The following is a 19,278-nucleotide window of genomic DNA, read 5'->3' as shown; positions in this document are numbered from 1 at the left end:
TAAGAAAATATCTTTAATAATGCAAGTTACTTCCTGTTCCCTTTAAGAATGAGTTCCTGGCTACAGAAGTCTTTATCTAGACACCCAGATCAAGCAGAATACAAAGGTCACAATGCCAATTTCATCTGAAACTTGTTTTGCAGTGCTTGAGTCTTGGTTTTTAGGAAAAGACTTGTGGTTGCTATGGAACTGTTAATAACGATTGCTGCCTGTACCTTAATTCTTCATACTCCCAATTTCCAATATGAAATCACTTAGATTTGGGCTCCGGGGCAGTAAACAAACGTTTGAGCAAGAATTAACTGGACTTGGGCATTAGTGTCTTAATGTAGGAAATGACTTTCATTATAACCTTTACTTATACTGGCAGCCAGGCTATGCTGAGGTTTCCTAATAGTGGGCTTAATCGCATGAGTGTCAAACTTTGCTCTTCTGGGTGAGCACTGCTAAAAGCAGAAACATTTTGGGTTTTCATCAGACAATAAATTTCAGAAATCCTTGTTTTGTACGGAACTAGTCTTAGTGAGGGTCTTTTGTTTCCACATATAAAAAGAACCAGTAATTCAGCCACCTACTGGATTCCTAAGCAGAAAGAAGAAAATATTCCTGTTGAAATACATACCTATTTACTTTAAAAAGAAATCTCACAAAAAAATGACTTTATTTTTTGCTATATATCTGTGAGATTCGTGACCCATGTAATAGATGCTTCTTACTCCTGAATTATATTTCTAAGATATGGCTCTCAGTCCTTCTTAATGTATAACAAATCTTTGGGGAAAACTACTCCAGTTCTTGAGCACCAGGCATAGAAAGTTAGGAATGAGTTGTTGGATAGGTGGGGAGAAGACATATCTAATTTAGGGATGTTGCTGTCTCACCAGTATGCAAATAACTCAAAAGTAACGCAGAATAAATCGCTTCAATTTCCACAACTGTTGCTCTCTGTAATCCCTACAGTGTGTGATTTTCAACAATTATCTGGCCTAATTCTCTGTTTTATTGCTTAGGATTTTAATGCTTCAAATGTGGAACATAGAATAAATGTGATTGCCAGTGAAACTTAAAAAAAAAATGCTCAAGTGCAGTTTTCAGCTGACATACAGCTAGTTTATAGGAACAAATGAACAACACATTTTGAAAAGGAAATGTAAATATTACATTAGGTCTGGGTCCCCCAACTTCTCGGCTGCAAGAAGTAACAACAACTCCATAAAGGTAAAACAGGCTTGCTTTGGGCCCTGAGTAAAATTAAGTCTGCTACCAACTCTATGGCACTGCAGAAGAGAAAGGATTATCTGTGTGAATAAACTGAATTTACAGGTCAATACATTCATGTTTGCAGGACTATTTAAGGTATTAGAAGTTCTGATATAATACAAGAAAAATGCAGATGTAACTATCAAATCATCAAGCTGCTGAAATAAATTCAGATACTCTCCAGAGCTGGCAAGGTGATGTCAAAAAAGTTAAACTTGAAGAATGAGACTTAGATTTCTAAATGAGATTGGTTGGGGGAAGCAGAGTTAATAGGGGAACTCAAGACCGAAACAATCAACAGTACTGCTATGTTTGGAGGAGAGTTTAAAAATCAATTCTTTCTGCTTGTTCTGAAACTATTCTGCCAAAAAACTGACATTGTTACATGCCTTTTATTTTTTGGTTTATTTAATCTTCTTTAACACAGCCATTGTTGGTTCAACAATCCAATATTTGAGGTTACATTATTGCAAAAATAAGGACATAGCTGAATAGGTTATGCCATCAATACATTTGTTAATCCTATCCCTTTTATTAAAGACAAAGCATAGTTTGTTAATACTGTCTTGGATTAACTCTATTTGTAAGGTTACTTACAGTGGTGCATACTAAAGGCAGGAGATTTGCTCCCTGGACCAATTGTTTTTAAACTATAATTTAACAAATCATTAGCATTTTGTAATTAAAAACAGATAAAGCAATATTTTAGTATAATGTTAGGTAGCAGCAAAAATTACCCTGTCTGAATATATGTGTACATATACCTAAAACACTAGCATGCTTTAAGAAGTTAAGAAACATTAATATTCTGTGAAATTAATATATAAATTAAATACAATCTGGAATGAAATTCCCATTATGTACAAAAAAGAAAAAATAGAATATTTCATTTCCAAAACCTATAGATTTTGGCATCTTATAAGCCTACATCACATCATATGGAATGTAAGGGTTAGTTCAGATTTGAAGAGCATTGAAGAATAGTATGAGCCAAGTTTCCACAAAGCAGTATCTATTAATTGTGTTTTGAAGATTTATATCCGTTCCAATGTTAACAAGACAACATCCTTTTGAGCTTCCCTAAAGAAATATTTGTAATATCTTTTATTTATTAAGAAAAAATACAGCTTTAACACTATGTTTATTATTTAAAAATATTAGAAAATTAAAAAATTTTGAAGATGACATGTTATTCCAGGATATATGAACTTCTTTAGTATTGTTATTTAAGGAGTGAAATAGTAAAATATTTTACTTTCAAGCACATACATTTTTTCTCTGTTTTCATTCTTTTCGGCATTCTTTGTTTCCTGTTTCATTTTCCAAATTTTCTTTCTTACTTTCTGAATAGTCCTTACTTTACTACGTATCTTACTTCATTAGTTGACTTTTATGGTCTCTTCATTTTTCCTTCATTTGCAATAATACAATGGTTGCTATTAAGTAAACAACCAACTGAGCATCTCTTTTTATCTTTTGTAGATGTTTTCTTCTTAAAACATATATGTTTAGCTTACATATTTATGTATATTATATATCAACGCAAAGAATAAAATTAGATTCACAGAGTACGGTGGAAACACAATATACTACTGGTACACTATTCAGCAAGCTTATGGAATGACAAAAAAGAATGAATCACTTTTCATGACTAGTATCTTAATTATCCTGTTTTTTTCTGACTAAGCCAAATAGATTAGCATTTTTCAACTGCTCAATTTCTTCTTCAATCTTGGAGACATTCTACGGAGATAGAACCTAAGCGCAAATTAAAAGTGGAGTCCGTGACAGGTCGCTTTCATGGTAAAGCCTGGTCTCTTGTGTGTTACTACTATGTGGTCAATGATTACTGCCTGGACAGGAACGCAGGAGTGGGTGGGTCGTGCTGGAGATGTGCAGGAGTTTGTTCCTCGGCCCTGGATGCCAGCTTGAGCACAGCACAGGAGGACACAGCGGCTCTAAGCTCAGGCGGACTGGTGCACCTGGAGCATGGCGGGCTGCACGGGGTCCTCATCGGAGCGCTCGGCCTCCTCGGAGGTTAGCGTACAGCCACCCTCATAGCGCACCTTCTGTGCCTGCTCCAGGGCCACTGACTCCTCCTCTTCATCTTCCACAATAGTCAAGTCGATGTTGCTGTCCATTCCCGAGTTACTCCCCCTAGAGGTCACCTTCTCAGCAGCCTCCTCTGCGATTTCCTCTTCCACCAGGGCGCTGGCGAGGGACGCTTCGGAAAGACCCTCTGCAAAGGACCCCTCTTCCTGGTCATTCGGCATCTTCTCACTGCTAGGCAGGTCTTCTGACTTGGTCTCATTTTCTTCATGGCTTTCTCCGTCTCGGACTTTCTTCCGCCCGAAAGTGAGGGGAGAAACCTTGAAAGGGGAGCTTTTTCCTGAGGATAGTTTCTGGTGATTTGACGTGAGAGATTTCTTAATCTTCTCTCTCCTCTCTACAGATACGATCTTTGTCCCCAGCTTGTTCATCTTTTTCTCGATGTTCTGGCGAGAAAATGCTTTCTTGAGGCTATCCACTTTCTTGAGGCTGGATCTTTTTATTTTCTCGGCTCTACTTTCTTCCATCTTTTCCTCGGCACTGTCTTCCAGGGCCTCCTCATCGTGAGGCAAATCATCATCTGACGAGAGATCCACGGTGTGCAGGGTTTCCTCCAGGGATTTGTTTTCATCCGGAAGCTCCTCCTTCCCTTCCACGGCGCTGGAAACGGGCTCTTTCACAAACACACTGGCAGGGATCTCATTTTCCTCCTGAAAAGACGGACAATATAGGTTTCATGTTAATAACATATTTCACAAATAGTCCTGAGCTGCTGTAATACGTGTGTCTGTTTTGGGAACACGGTGATGATAAAAACCAAATGTTTGTGGCACGAGTTTTCTAGAATAGGAAGAGTTAATTCCAAACTCGTCAAGTCATTCTCTTTAGGCTGGATAAGGCCAAGGGCAGCCTGTTGGGAATATCAGAAGGACAGCCGGCAGAAACTCTATCAGTGACAGGCAGAGGGGAAGTGGGCAGTGACTGAGATAGAACAGGAAGCTGCTTAGATAACGGAGCTAAAGTACGTTACTGTACTGTCAACCCACAGGCCCTCTCTCTCCTATCCTCTTTTTGAGGTCAGAGAGCTTGAGCCTGCAAAAATCCCACTGCAGAAGAGCCTGAAGGTCAAGTTGGCAGATAAAAGATAGGGCAGGGGTAAGAACTGAGAAGTCTTCAAGTACCAGACACACATAAAGCCTTGACTGGGTTCCCTCTCCAAGTAGGAGTCAGAAGTAAAGGTAAGGTCAACCTTAGAATCCGTTCAAAGGTCCACACTAACTTGGCTGAGGACATCATTTTAGAGTGAGAGAAGCAAGGACTAGGCTTCCTAGGGGTGCACTCAGGAAGCCTTGTGGTTTAGAATATCCTTTGGGGAGTTATTAAGGGGAGGTGAGATCTTAGGGTTATTTTTAGAGTAGTGAGGGGAAATTATGCTTCCAGTCATAGTTGATCAATTCTCTAGTGTTACACAGAGCTTCTTTGGGCAAGAATACTTTGGCCCTCACCTCCAGCGAAGAGTGAGGAGAGAAGCACAGAAAGCTGCCCCCTTCACCGTTGCCAGCACTCTCCTCCAGCTGCTGGGCACACAGGCAAAGATGGCTCCTCTTGGCTTTCAAGGAGCAGCACCCGAACACTCAACTCCAGAGTGGAAGGGGGATGGTGTTGCAACATTGCTCACTGGGGAGTTTTGAATGCAGACAGACTCGGGTTACACAGCTAAAGAACTCTTGATTTTTAAATATTTTTCTTCGAATATTGGAAAAGAAGAGCCAGTCAGCAAAATGTCTTCACATCTTTTTTGAAAGAAATGGCACAGTAGTGAATGTGTGGCCAGAGGCCTGAGTCTCAGCCTTTGCTGTACTACTGAATAGCAGGACAGCTTTCAGCAAATAACTTAATCTCTTTGGGTCTCCGTTTCTTCCAGATATGAACAAGAGATTTGACCTAGATTAGTAGCTTTCATACTGCACGCCCAGGGGCACCAGGGGTTCCACTGGAATGCCAGAAGGGGGCAAGGCTCCAGACACCCCTGCTACCCCTCCTGTAACCAGAGCCTCAGGATTGCCTGCTTATATCTAAGGCTGTTCAGTAAACTTTCAGTTTGAAAAATAACTGGATCTAGTGGATTTTAAAGTCTACTTGGGACTTAAACGTCATGCAAAGTTTATGTTAATGGCAAGAACTTCCCTTCTTGTTTTGTAATTTTGATTGACTGAAAAGATGAAAACACGCTTTAAGAGTGTCACTTTATATGTGATACAAAGACTAAATGAAGTTTAGATATTATAGAGAAACTAAGAAAACTCTCTTAATTAATAACTGAATGGTAGAATTATGATGTTCCTTGAAAAATATAACCGTCTATCTCCCCTTACACACACGATACAGAGTCCTTTCCATAAATTGGTTAGAAACAAAGGATAATGTCTTGTGTCGAGGCAAAAAGCAGAAAAGTCCAATTAAATAGAATCCTTGTTAGAATGATGATATCATATATTGTTTCCCAAAACTCTGTCCACACTCTGCCATTTTGAATGTCATGGGAAGTGTCCAGGCCATAGTAAAAGACAAAGTAAAAATAAATAAATAAATAAAAGGAGCATCGGACTGTCACAAGTTATTATAACATAGACTTTTACAAGCACTGCTTTCCCGTGTTTCAAGGTGAGGTTGCTTCTAGTTCCTAGGAATATACTCCCCATGAGGGCAGGGATTTTTGTTTCTTGTCCATGCTGTGTCCCAATACCTAGAGCTCAACATTTTCTTGTTAAATGAGTGCATGTTGGGTAGGTGGCTTTCTAAGAAAGCCCTGAGAGTGGCTGGAATGGAGATTGCCCTCTCTTGAGGCCTATGAAAGAACAAGTTTACCTCTGTGTCTAGAAGGAAGTTTGCTGACTTCTGGTGCCATTAGGAAATCAAGAGAACCTAAGTCCCAATGGGGGCAATGATCTCTATTTTTAAGGAAGGATTTTCTTTGCAGTGGATGGGTGTTACTAAAAGAGGGTTAGATAACTGAAATAGCTAAAGCTTGGATGCTTAGTCTAGAAGCAGAATTACTTCTGGGGTTGACAAGAGGGTTGAGAAGGTTTAAGGGGAGTTGCTTACAGGGAAGGAAGAAACCAAGAGATCAGTGAAATGTCATTAAAAGTCCTCAGTGAGGAAAGCAGAAATTCAGAAAGAAAGCTGCAAAAATAATCCTTGGCTACCAGAGAAGAGGTACATTTTGTATAGTATAATCTCTCAGGGTAATCAAAGGTAGTAAGTTGTATAACTTCCCTTTCTTTAATCCCAACAAAAGGTAGGCATATTAACTGAACTTCTAAAGGAATTAAACTAATAATATTACAGTTTTTCTTTAAATGTACATTTTATTATTACAAAGGCATAGTTGCTGTTGAGTCTTAGACTCTTTCGATTCTTTTATCATGTATCTTTTGAGGACAGCTTTGAGGAAAGTTATTATAAGGTGAATCATATATGATCTGTGGTAGATACAAACTGTGTATATGAATAGGTGTTGAGGGAAGGTAGGAAACCCAATTGAACTCTTTTGTAAAATGCCAGGGAAATTATATGAGGGCTTTTTTGATGCCAGCTATAAAAATAAACCCAGCAGGAATAGAGATAATCCAGAATGAGTTGGATGTGTCTTCATGCAACTGGAAACAAGTGAGATATGTCTTCTTGGCTAACTGCTATGCTTCTGCTGTCATTTTAATTACACAAGCAGGATTTAATGTTCTGTATATTGAACAGTGTTTATTTTGTGGCTTCTAATGGTATCTACTCTGAAGGTAAGCCCTTTCTTTTCACACAAAAATCCATGAATGTCCAAGCACATGTAGGTCTTACCTTTCCATAATGCTTGTTTGGAAGCAGAAAAATACTGATACTTTTCAAAATTTGTATTCTATAGTAAAACATATGAGTGGTGTTTGACAATTAAGTAACTCTTATGGTGGTGGATACTCAGTCTAAACTTCAGCCAGTGGATGCTGGATAACTGCCCTCTCCTGAGGTGCCTAAACTCACCTGCATACGTGCCCTGTGCTCAAGCTCCCACATACACCTCATGGAAACACTTGATATTTCATATGCCTGTAAGCAACGGGACACTTCTGCCTTCGGCTTCCTGTTGTAATGCTTCTGATTTGCTTTCTCTTACAGGTTGCAAGACTGATGACGATTTCAAGAGGGAAGATCAAGTACACATCCTCAATTCTGTCACTGCTTCCCTGCCCTCATTACTTATAGGTCTACTTAGGGTTTGTAGCTCCTGAAAATGGCACTAGGAATCCCTTGTGGGCTGCACTGCTTCCTTCGGTAGTTCTGCCCAGTGGAGGCCCTCAGGAGAGCTGATTATTTACCCTTTGTTTTCAAAAAGGTCCTCAGCTCCCCTGATGCAGGTGTTCCTAGTTCTGACCTTTCACAAGAACCCTTGGGAGGTTTTCAAAGGAAGGGGAATAAAACAGCACACTTCAAACATATATGACTGATAGGCTCACAGCATAAAAATGAATGGAAAGAACTGAAAAGGCAGCATTTCTCCTTGTAGTTCAGCTTGTTTGCTGTTCGTATCGATCCTAGTGAACTAATAGTCCATTTGTATCAACACAGACAAACTTGCCAACATGCTGGACACTTCTTGGTTTGAAGCTCATGGAAGCAAATCTTCTGTGTACATATCTAAATACCTACATATGCTATGCACACTGTAATAGAAAAGAAGACTCTGACTTGCCTTAGAAAAGAAATCATAGTAAGTCATTTAAAAGCTTGAATAAGGAGAGAATTCATGTCACTAACTCATCATTCCTGTTGGTAGAAGAAAATAACAAAGGATGTCATATTCCCACTGGGATGCGGTAGCATCCTGGAGGGATATGAAGACCATAAATTTGTGTCCATGGAATGTTTTATACAATAATCTCTAAATACTAGTTATTAAAATAAAACTGTGCCCACCTGACATTCTGATTTATAGGTCTTTTTTACACATTGATGGTTTTCTCCGATTTGTGTTTCTGAGGTATGGATTGCCAAGTGGATACAGTCATTGATTAGAACTGCACCCCTAAGGCAGCTGTCGGTAGAATCAGCAAGTCATAAGAATAAAATTCATTAGTTATAATCCCTGAGCAGTCTTTCACATTCTGGAGGATTTAAAAGTTTCATTATTTGTCAGTGTTATCAAGGGTTCAATTCTTTTTTAAGACACACTGGTTAGGTGTTCTTTGTTACAAATAAAAAACACAAAACCAAACAAAAAAACCAAATCACACTGAATTATTTAAAAGCTGATGTAGAAAACCCAGTAAACATGAACTTTACCATGGTGGGATTATAGTGCTTGTTTTTACTCATTTTGCAATTCAATTCTATAATCTCTATTATTAATAATAAAATGAAACCTAGCCAGTCACTGTTTCTCAGGGCCTCTGTTTCTTTGATATAAAATGAAGTTAAACTGAATGATTATTAAGGTGCTTTCCAGCTCTAACATATTTTAATCTGTGATGTTAACATAAACCCCACAAAAAAGAATTAACAGGCCGGGCGCGGTGGCTCAAGCCTGTAATCCCAGCACTTTGGGAGGCCGAGACGGGTGGATCACGAGGTCAGGAGATCGAGACCATCCTGGCTAACACGGTGAAACCCCGTCTCTACTAAAAAGTACAAAAAACTAGCCGGGCGAGGTGGCGGGCGCCTGTAGTCCCAGCTACTCGGGAGGCTGAGGCAGGAGAATGGAGAGAACCCAGGAGGCGGCGGAGCTTGCAGTGAGCTGAGATCCGGCCACTGCACTCCAGCCTGGGGGACAGACCGAGACTCGGCCTCAAAAAAAAAAAAAAAAAAAAAGAATTAACAAATTGCAGAATTGATTCCATAGTGTACTGATACCAAATGTGTTTTGTTTTATGTAAGAATCAAAACTATAGGACCTGAGTTGCATTGGAGAATATTTTTCATTCATTCAATTCAAACAGATATAGATTACAAAGCAGTGGAAGGGGCAGCATTTACCTTGAAGGGCTGCATCTGAAAGAGTCTAGTTTTTTTTACGTCAGAGTATGTAATGATTCTTTCTAAGGAATACCAACAATTATCAGTTATTCACTTAAAGTGCCTGGGGCAGTACTCACCTTCAATAAATGTAAATAATAACAATAAGAACAAATATTTTGTTTACCTCATAAAGTAAAAGGGCACTGGATAAGTAACACATCAAAGCTAATATCCCATATGGGAACATTGTAGTGTGATAGAAACATGGCGAGTTCTCATATAAAGGCGTCTTTTCTTATCTATATCCTCATTTCTTCCAGGTCTGTACTAATGTAACAGTCTTCAGAGCAGTGACTTTGGATAAAGTACAGGCTTTTTAAAAATCAATTTAAAAATGGTCTGAAGATGTTACACTTTTAGCGCCTTTCTAAAATTCTGACCTTATCAAAGGAACCCAAAGTATGAAAATTCGAACACATTTATAGGCTCAATTCTCCAGAAATGTATCCACTGCAAATAGCTAACCTTTTCACTTTTTTCACCCAATTTCCCAATTTTATGTGGATGAAAGTGTAAGCTGTTCATGAGTACTCTTGTTTTGTTCCCAGGATTTGAAATAATCTCCCAACTGCTTTTTCAAATAATCATTACTAGAACCTTAAGAGGACATAAGAAGGTACTGCATCCTCAGGGCCAGTTACCTGTGAAATTCTAGTCTCTTAAATCAAAAGAGAAAATTTCCTCATAAGTGTAGTCACTGATTTTCTGTACAAATTCTATTTTTTCTTTTAGTAAGTGATCACCATGATTAGAAGCAAAGTCTCAGTCTTTCTTTAGCATTTGCTTTCTTTTTGATCAGCAATGCCTATGAGTCTTATTTTATTTATGCTGGGTCATGTCACAGTATTTTGAATTCAAATATTGATCTGAAGCTATTACAAAAAAGTTTAAAAGAGAAAACTGCAGAATTTAACTAGGATTTTAACATTTATTTTATTGCTGAAAGAGAGATGAATGTTTCTTCAATTTTAGACACTACTGGTTATAATTTAAAGTAATTGCTAAGAAATTAGATGCTTAACATCTACAACAGTGTTGTAACATTCAGTACAGAAATAAATAATGACATGTTTTAAGTAGGACAAATTAAGGACAAAGCTTGGAATTTTAAAAATGTAATTATGGCCAGGGGCGGTGGCTCACGCCTGTAATCCCAGCACTTTGGGAGACCGAAGTGGTTGGATCTCCTGATGTCAGGAGTTCAAGACCAACCTGACCAACATGGTGAAACCCTGTCCCTATTAAAAAAACAAAAATGAGCTGGATGTGGTGGCGGGGGCCTGTAATCCCAGCTACTTGGGAGGCTGAAGCAGGAGAATCACTTGAACCCAGGAGGTGGAGGTTGTACTGGGCTGAGATTCCACCATTGTACTCCAGCCTGGGCAACAGAGCAAGACTCTGTCCAAAAGAAAAAAAAAGTATCTTCAACCACTAACCAAAGCAGACCTGTAGATTTCAGTGGGTTTGACAGGACTCCCCAAACTGAAAATGTACTCTTCTCAACAGTACGGTACCAAGTATGGTCAGGTCATGGGATAGATTTTCCTTTATCACTCTCTTATTTTGACGTAATTTTTTGTCTTAAACTAGAAACAGTAGATTTAACAAGGGGAAGTCCAGCATAGGGTTCAGATGGGCTGAAAATGATAAATTACCTAAAGACACTGAGTAACACCTGGTACATATTTGCCCTCTACATTCTCCACAGGTCTAGGAAACGTTCTCCTTATGCTACACTGTGAAGATTATGCTGTGACTAGAGGGTTTATTTAGAGTAGGTCTTTTGGGAAGAGTCCTTTGCTTTCATGGAGATGAGATATAATGTTGATTTCAACATGGCGGTAGTTATATAATACATGGGTCTCTGTGTATAGCGGAGCTGTTTTAAGATCCTCGGTAGCCGGGCGCGGTGGCTCACTCCTGTAATCCCAGCACTTTGGGAGGCCAAGGAGAGTGGATCACGAGGTCAGGAGATTGAGACCATCCTGGTGAATACGGTGAAACCCCGTCTCTACTAAAAAAATATAAAAAAATTAGCTGGGCGTGGTGGCGGGTGCCTGTAGTCCCAGCTTCTAGGGAGGCTGAAGCAGGAGAATGGCGAGAACCCAGGAGGCGGCGGAGCTTGCAGTGAGCTGAGATCGCGCCACTGTACTCCAGCCTGGGTGACAGAGCGAGACTCCTTCTCAAAAAAAAAAAAAGATCCTGGGTAAGGTGAGGTCAGTTTTTACCCAAGGACCATATTTCTAACCAAGCAAAAGTGTAGCCTTCTTTCTGAGCCAATGAATTTCACATCCACTCAGTAATATCTTCTATTCATTGAGCACTTATACCATGCCAGTCCCTGCTAACTATTTTAAATGTTATTTCTTTCATTCCTGACTCTATGAGAGAGATAGGAGGGAAGAAGCATTAGTGTTCAAGAGTACATGCTTTGAAAGCAATTAAACATGAGTTTGAATCCCAGTTTCACCACTTGCTTACTAACTAGCTTCAGACAAGCCATAAATATTTTCGAATCTCAACATCCTCATCTGTAAATTCAGGATAAATAAGATGCTTACCAATGTATGCTGGATTTATTAAATGCTTGATTTTTTTTGCTCTTATTAATATCATCAGTGTGTAGATGAGAAAACAGGTTTGGAGGAGCTACAAACGGTGTCCAATATCACATATTTAGTAAGTGGTAGAACTAGGATTTGAACTACTGTTTGTGTGACTCCAAAATTTATCTTCTGAACTACTATACTGGACCACTCTCCAATACAAATTATTGTTTTATCCATTGGCATAATCACTACTCTGGGGAAACTGCTACTTTTAGAAGGACCAAGAGAATCCACTGAGTGACTATACTTGCATTTGTTTTTTACAAAACAATCATCTTGCGATGCTTTGAGAGTTGAGAATTCTAGTATCCTTTAGGCTAATAAAGAATCTTCCACGGCTTAAGAAAGGTCCAGTCACTTGCCTCTAGTTTCCTGCCTCCTAAAATGCTCTTGAAATATGTCCTTGGGGATGGCTTTCTAAAGGGGCCAGAATGGAGTCCAAGCACATTGCTGTGGATACTCTTAGCTTCCAGTTTGGTCTTGAGCACCCCTGTTTCAGCTTTTACTCACTAGGTGGAGAATTTCTACTATTTCTGGCTGCAATTTCACACCTGCCAATTCAATGCGACAAAACAGGAGACCACGTCAGGCCCTCACAACAGCATATGCCTTTAAGTTCCCAAGCAGGTTTTTTTTTTAATGTCAGATTTATAATTCTCCTGAATTTCTACTAGCACATCCTCTCCATCCCTCCCCTCAACATCTGCAGAACATCCATGACAAAACAAAACAAAACCCAATCCTGACAAATTGTGACTTTCCTCTACAAGATAAATACTTTTTTCCTCCTCCTTAACTGAGGGATGGGACAAGAGATAATTTGCCTGATTCATACTGGAAGCAGGACAATTTCCTTTGGTGTCTCAGACTTAAACAGGTCTGTACATGTTTGGTTTTGTTTGGAGATCAGTATTTAATTTAGAAATGCCTTGAGAGCTGAGATTTCTAATATCTCTTAGGCTAATAAAGTAAGGATCTCATATGGTTAAGAAAGGCCCAGTTACGGTATCTCTTTTCAATTCATCTGGTGCATGAAAAGCCACTGCATTTGCATTAAAAGCTGAAAAGTTTTCAGCTGCAAAAGCCTGTAAGGTAGAGGAGGACATAGGCTCCCTAAACCTTTACAATACTCAAGTGCAATTTGAGGAGGACAAAAAAGCAGCGAGATGAGTCTTTCCTTTTATGGGGGTAGGAAGGCTTAGGTTCTAACTTGGCAGAGCAGATTCCTTTTGAAAAAGAAGGCTCCCTCGGTTTAAATCCCAATTTCTAAATCTCTCTTGGGAGATGAAGGCTCTCCCTGTGTGCCTTTCACAATCAAACTGTTGGTTATAGCCTCTCCCTTCCATGGCTTTGAAATCTTCTCCTATTCATATGGTTACAACAAGACAGCCCTGGGGCGAGGATGGCAATCACTTCCTGGGCTCTGTGCTGGCTGGATTCCACTGGGCGGAAGGGCTTCCAGCATTAGGCAGGGCTGCCCTGGGATTCACAAATGCCCACCACTTGGCGGAACAACAGCCCCACGCAATCTCCCTGTCCCCAGATAGCCTCTTGCTACATTAATTGCATCATTGAGGCATTAAAAAAAAAATTAAGTGGCCTTTTTATTCGAAGGCAACCATTTGAGGGAGAAACATTTAAGACCAGCCTTTGTGACTATAGCTGATAACATTCTGTTTATTTTACTTAACAGTTGCGGTCTCTCTGAACAAAGAGAGGCATATCTAGTGTGTTTGTACTCTCTATTTCTAGTGCATTTGCTAGAAAAGAACTCCACAAGATTGCTTTGCCCAAAAAAAGTCTTAAAAGAACAAGGCTAACTCTAATGGAATCAATCCTCTATTTGCTTGGTCCCCAAAACGTTGGTAGCCTTTGTACAAAGGGATAGTTTGATTTTTGGTTAAAAAAACAACAAAATACCCCACATGATCACTTCATTTCCACAAAGAGTTAATGAACAGCCACTGAATTAATTTGCCCTGTCCAGCTAACAGCTGCAGCCAGAGCCTTACGCCCCTAATGCAAAGAGATAAATGAATTTGACTAGGGTGCAAGCACCTGCACGTCTTCCCAACCTGTACAGAGTACATCCAGGTGCTCCCTGACAAATGACCTGGGGCCTACTAAGCCCGCGGGCATCTTCTTTGGGTTAGTCTGCAGTGACCTGGGAAATTCCCACCCCTGTGTGCAGATTTCATATTTGCTTGCTGCAGGCAGATAGGGGACAGTGCCTTATGTGTGTGATCCCTGACAGGCAGGACAAATGTGAAAATGGCTGTGAGAGCCAGGATGAGTGAGATCAAGAATGTTGAGGAGTTCCAGCCCTCCTGTAAGGAGGCACAGGGGGCACTGACCTGGAAGATGAGCACTTTGAAATGGTTGCGTCGGAGGAGCTGGGCGTGGTTGTTCTCCAGCCGCTTCACCTGTGCGCTCTGCCTGTCCATGCGCTCTTTGACCGCGCGCGTGTGGGCGCTGACCTTGCGGGACTTCTCCAGCAGCTTGCTCACCGTGTTGCTGGTGGAGGCCTGGTACTTGGAGAGCTTGGTGAGGTCGTTCTGGATGCCCTTCACGGAGCCCTCCAAACTGATCTGTCGCTGCTCCATCTTGTGCTGGTTCTCCTGCACGGCGTCCAGCATGTTCACCAGCTTGTCCAGGAGCGTGAGCACCGTGACGGCGTTCACCTGTGAGTTGTCCCTGATGGCCTCCTCCGTGTTCCCCAAGTTCAGGCTGGGGCTCGGTGTGGAGGAAGGCATCGGGCTGGGGCTCGAGGGCTTTTCCTGCCGCATGTCAGACCCAGGGTGCTGGAACTTTTCGGCCTGTGCAGCGTCCTCTCCCATGGCTAGGCAGGTGGGAACGTTCTTCCTCTCTGGGAGCTGCTTCTTGCTCGGGTGAGAAGTTGCGGTGGTGAGGGTGCAGGATGAGGCCCGCTGGTTGGAGCTCAGAGCACCAGTCTCTAGGACTGGCAGAGGTTCAGACAGGCAACAACTGGCTATGCTGATCAGGGGAACTGCATTCCAGCTGCTCTTAAAGGCCCTGCTCCACCCAGTGGGAGGAGAAGGTTACAGAACTGAGAACGACTCAGGGTTCAGAAGTATGCACACACTTCCTAACCGCGTTCTGGGCACAGGACACTTTGTCGCAGGTTTAGCTTTTCTTTCCTGCTCCCCTTCCCTTTTTAAAAAAGTTCAATGTCATATTTCAATCATGACTTCATCTAGAGGCGGAGAAAAACATGCTAACTTGGCCCAGCTCCACAGCTTCCAATTGACTACAGCTAGTAAACTTTTCTCTGGCTGCTATGCTACAGATGCAACAGGGTGCCTGTTTCTTTTTCCTGGATACAAGTTATTGTAACGGAAAGTATTGTTTGCATTTGCCCTAGAACTGACTGATGGATTGCAGAACACCGGGTGCCCTACTGGGAGGCATAGAGTTTAAAGGGTACTGCAGCCAAGTTTGTATTATTAGTTTCTCATTTGCCAAGGAATGGAAGTAACTCTGATAATGATAAGGAAAACAGCTCAGTTCTTATTACTCTTGCAGTTGGGGATACAAAATAGGTTAAAAGAGATTGAACTTTAGGGATATTTAAACAAGTAATGCTGCTGTTATGACTATTGTCATGTAATATATGTAAACTTTTTGGATGACCACATTTAAAAAAATAATTGTTTTTTTCAAGAGGTGAGATTGAGAGAGGAAAAATGAAATGTAGTCTTTTGAAGAACCTACCGTGATGATTTGTTTTAACTAACTAACGTTGAGTTGGTGAGGAGAGACATTCTCAAATGCCCGTCTCTGCAAGGCATTTATTGACACGTGCCCAGGAGGGTCTGTTGGCAGGTTGAGTTGGAGTTTCTCAAGTGGTTCTAATGTTTGACATTTTAAAATTCCTGCTCAGTGAAGTAGCACACCTGTTCTCAAATGTGACCCTCTTCAGCTGAACCCTTGGGATGTGGGGCTTATTTCCTAAAATGGCTTTACATGCTTGAGTTGATTTTAAATGTATCCAGCCTTTGAAAGTGCTTTCAGCAGAAAGTTTGTAATAGGCCTTCTATGAACAATTTTGAGAAGAACAAATGCCAGCTCATACCAGGTCAGGGATTGATAATGGAGCAATGCCATTCATCAATAGTCACACCTACATGTAAGCCAGTCACTCAGCACGCCATTGGTTATCACATTGGTTGACTCTGCCTTCTGCTATATGCATGAAGCACTATCCAGAAGACATTGGCAAAGCATGACCGAGACCCTGCTCTCAATGAGTATAGCTGCCAGTTAGGAAGATGAACTAAAGATATTTACAGAGGCCTCCAATTTCTTCAGATAATTGGTACCACCAAAACCCACTTAAAGCAAATGCTTTAAAAATAGAGACCAAAAAAGGTGAAAAGAAGGTTTGGTTGAGATGTTATCTTTTAAAAAAGTAAGAACATTATTACAATTAATTTACCTTATATTTGATAAAATTTAGTTGGTCAAAAATGTGTTAAATATTAGGATAAAGGATGAATCAAGTGTTGATTTTGAGAAGCACAATTTTCTAACAAAATTATATGGTATCATGACACGACGTCCTTTTACATTTGACTTTTGTAGGCAAATCATAGAGTGTCACTATTTCAAAAATATTTGAGGGCTTCATCAATTTTCCAAGAGCCTCTCTTAAATTTTGACATTCAAATCATTTCTTTTTGAAGCCCTTATTGTGCCATCATCCGTGTAGATTTGTTCTTCTTCAAATGTTAATGTTAACTATTCCAGCTGCAGATTCTCATTTGTCAGAGGAGTTGCCCATGATTCAAGGGCTTCTCTAACATTACCTTCATCAACTTCATGATTTCCTACGTATTTTGCAAAATTTGCGATTTCACATTATAATCACTTCACCCTGATTTTGCATTGATTTGTGCTGATTTTGCATTGCATTGTTGGATATTGTATAATCAGCTAGATGAATAGAGACTTTAAAGAGATGGGGTGTGAGGTGGGAAAAGGAAAGAGGCTAGTTGTTAAATAGGAAGAAAGGTTTGCCTGTGGGCTTACTTATTTTTAAAATATATATTTTGAATAACACAAATAATATCAGTCATCTATTGCTATGTAACAAACCAGCATGGAACTCAGTGGCTTAAAATAATATTTTATTTACTCTTGATTCTGTGTTTGGCTAGTCAGTGCTCAACTAGAATGGATCATTTCTGCTAGGCATATGCATTCATCTGTAGTTTGAGCTGAAGAATCTGAGATGGCCTCATTCACATGTCTGGCTTCTCAGCTGGGGCAAGTAGGATACTGGGTTTTCTCTCTTTTCCGTTTTTTCAGTCTCTGGGGCCTTTCCATTTGATCTCTCGAGTAGCGAAGTCAAGCTTTTTTACATGGTACTTCAGGGTTCTAAGAGAGTAGAAGCAAATCTGCAGGATGTCTTAAGGCTGCAGGGTATCTCTGGAACTCTCCCCTTGTCACCTCTACATGCTGTGGTCCAAGTAGGTCACAGGCCAAGATCAGATTTAAAGAGTGGAAATAGACTCCACCTCTTTATGAGAGAGAAGTAGTAATGTCCCATGACAAAAGGGTGAGCCGCTTGCAGGTGATTCTTGTAGTCATCTTTGAAAACAATCACCACGTGAATAGATTCTTCTTTTAAAAGGCTATCACAGATAAAGTGGAGCTCCTTTTGATTACCATTTTCATTTTATTCCCTCCCCTCTCTTGTCAGGTAATCATTTTAATGGATTTGGCATATATCCTTTAAAAATTATATTTTAACTTTTAAATATAATTTAAATCAATTCATTAGTGAATAGTTTCATGCTGTGATGCAATTTGTTTTGTTGGACAACCTTACAATCATGGCAGCTAGAAGGAGCTATGTAATGGGAACGTACAAGATGGCCTGAAACTAAGTAATATACTGATACAGACTGTAAGGGCAGCAACAGTTCGTATAAAGGAAAAGCAAAGACAACTAAAGAAAGCACCATTGATGAGTTAGAAATAGAGGTAACCCTGAGCAGCCAAACTCTATCATTTAGTTGTCCTAAATTAAGTCTTCTTTCTGTCTGAGAGAAATCAGGGAATTTCAGCAGTCAGTTCTTAAAAGAAATGTTTAAAAAATTAATTCTACCTACTGTATATTATGAAGTTTCTTGGGACTTAGGTAGTGGATTTAGACTTCATACAGTGTGACAGTCTCTGGAGGTTTTTGAACACGTGAAGGTGATGTGTTTAAGAAAAATCTGTACAGCAATAAGATGTAGAGAGGGTTCACTTGGCTGGTGGGAAATAAGTGCTAGGCACTGGGGATTCAAAAATGAATGATGTGTATTTGTTACCCTTTAAAATCTCCCACCTTAGGAGGATAGGTAGGTAGACAAATCCTAGGGATAGATGTACAGGTGTGGGCATAGAGAGGGAATGATTAGCTCTGCTGGAGTCTAGGCACATGAAGGCTTTAGTCATGACAGGGTATGGTTAGGACTCAGAATCCTCCAGATGATCACCAGCTCCCCCGAACACCAGTTAACCTCAGAGGTTTAAGTCACAGAAGCACAGAAGTCATTCCAGGAAAATACCTACCTTATTATCAGTTAAGGAATTGGTCCCAATTTCTATGTGATTTCCTATTCTGAATGACTAGCCCATAATTCCTAGACCAGAGGCAACTCAGTGGTTCCTTTGTTAACCTTTTCCATGTAGGTCCATAAAGTAATCTGGGCACTCTTGGTCTGACAGCAATAGGAGACCTGGAATGAGGATCCCACAGAAAAGAAAGCCTTTTTCCCCAGTGGCTAAAGAAACAAGGAAAGCTAAGCAGGCTAATCCATACATCCTTTCCCCTGTCCTCTATGTTGGAGTTCAAAAGCCTTTCAAAGGCTGGTTTCCTCTTGAGCAGGAGGCAATCCTAGGGTTGTATATTCACCATATGGAAAGAAAGAAAAACCACGTAATGACACATCCACGTGTTTTATGTCATTGAGTTTTGGGGTGATTTTTAATGCAACAGTAGATAACTGGGAACATGTAGTTTGCAATGAAAATGTAATTTTTAAGAATTATAGTTAATAGTCTAGGTTTGTTCCTAGAACCCTTCTATCTAATATGTTTTATACATACTACTGTTTCCAAAACTTAACTGGTAAGATAGTGTTATAAAGCAAAATAAAGGACTTTGTGTGATTATTCTCACCTTAAGAAAAACTTGGCCGGGGGCGGTGGCTCAAGCCTGTAATCCCAGCACTTTGGGAGGCCGAGACGGGCGGATCATGAGGTCAGGAGATCGAGACCATCCTGG

At 40.3% G+C, this 19,278-nt stretch overlaps 1 protein-coding gene across 1 annotated transcript; it reads right to left on the bottom strand.

The window, feature by feature from the left end:
• Positions 1-1,644: 1,644 nt before the first annotated feature.
• SDPR (serum deprivation response) lies at positions 1,645-15,180 on the bottom strand. The gene is made up of 2 exons (XM_011936416.1): positions 14,336-15,180; positions 1,645-4,019 (listed from the first exon to the last, which is right to left on the bottom strand). The coding sequence occupies exons 1-2, from the start codon at positions 14,816-14,818 to the stop codon at positions 3,225-3,227; spliced, it is 1,278 nt and encodes a 425-aa protein (XP_011791806.1). The 5' UTR covers positions 14,819-15,180; the 3' UTR covers positions 1,645-3,224.
• Positions 15,181-19,278: the final 4,098 nt, after the last annotated feature.

Source organism: Colobus angolensis, unplaced genomic scaffold (assembly GCF_000951035.1).
Source record: "Colobus angolensis palliatus isolate OR3802 unplaced genomic scaffold, Cang.pa_1.0 Scaffold153, whole genome shotgun sequence".
NCBI classification, from domain to species: domain Eukaryota; kingdom Metazoa; phylum Chordata; class Mammalia; order Primates; family Cercopithecidae; genus Colobus; species Colobus angolensis.
This window is presented reverse-complemented; position numbering and strand designations above follow the sequence as displayed.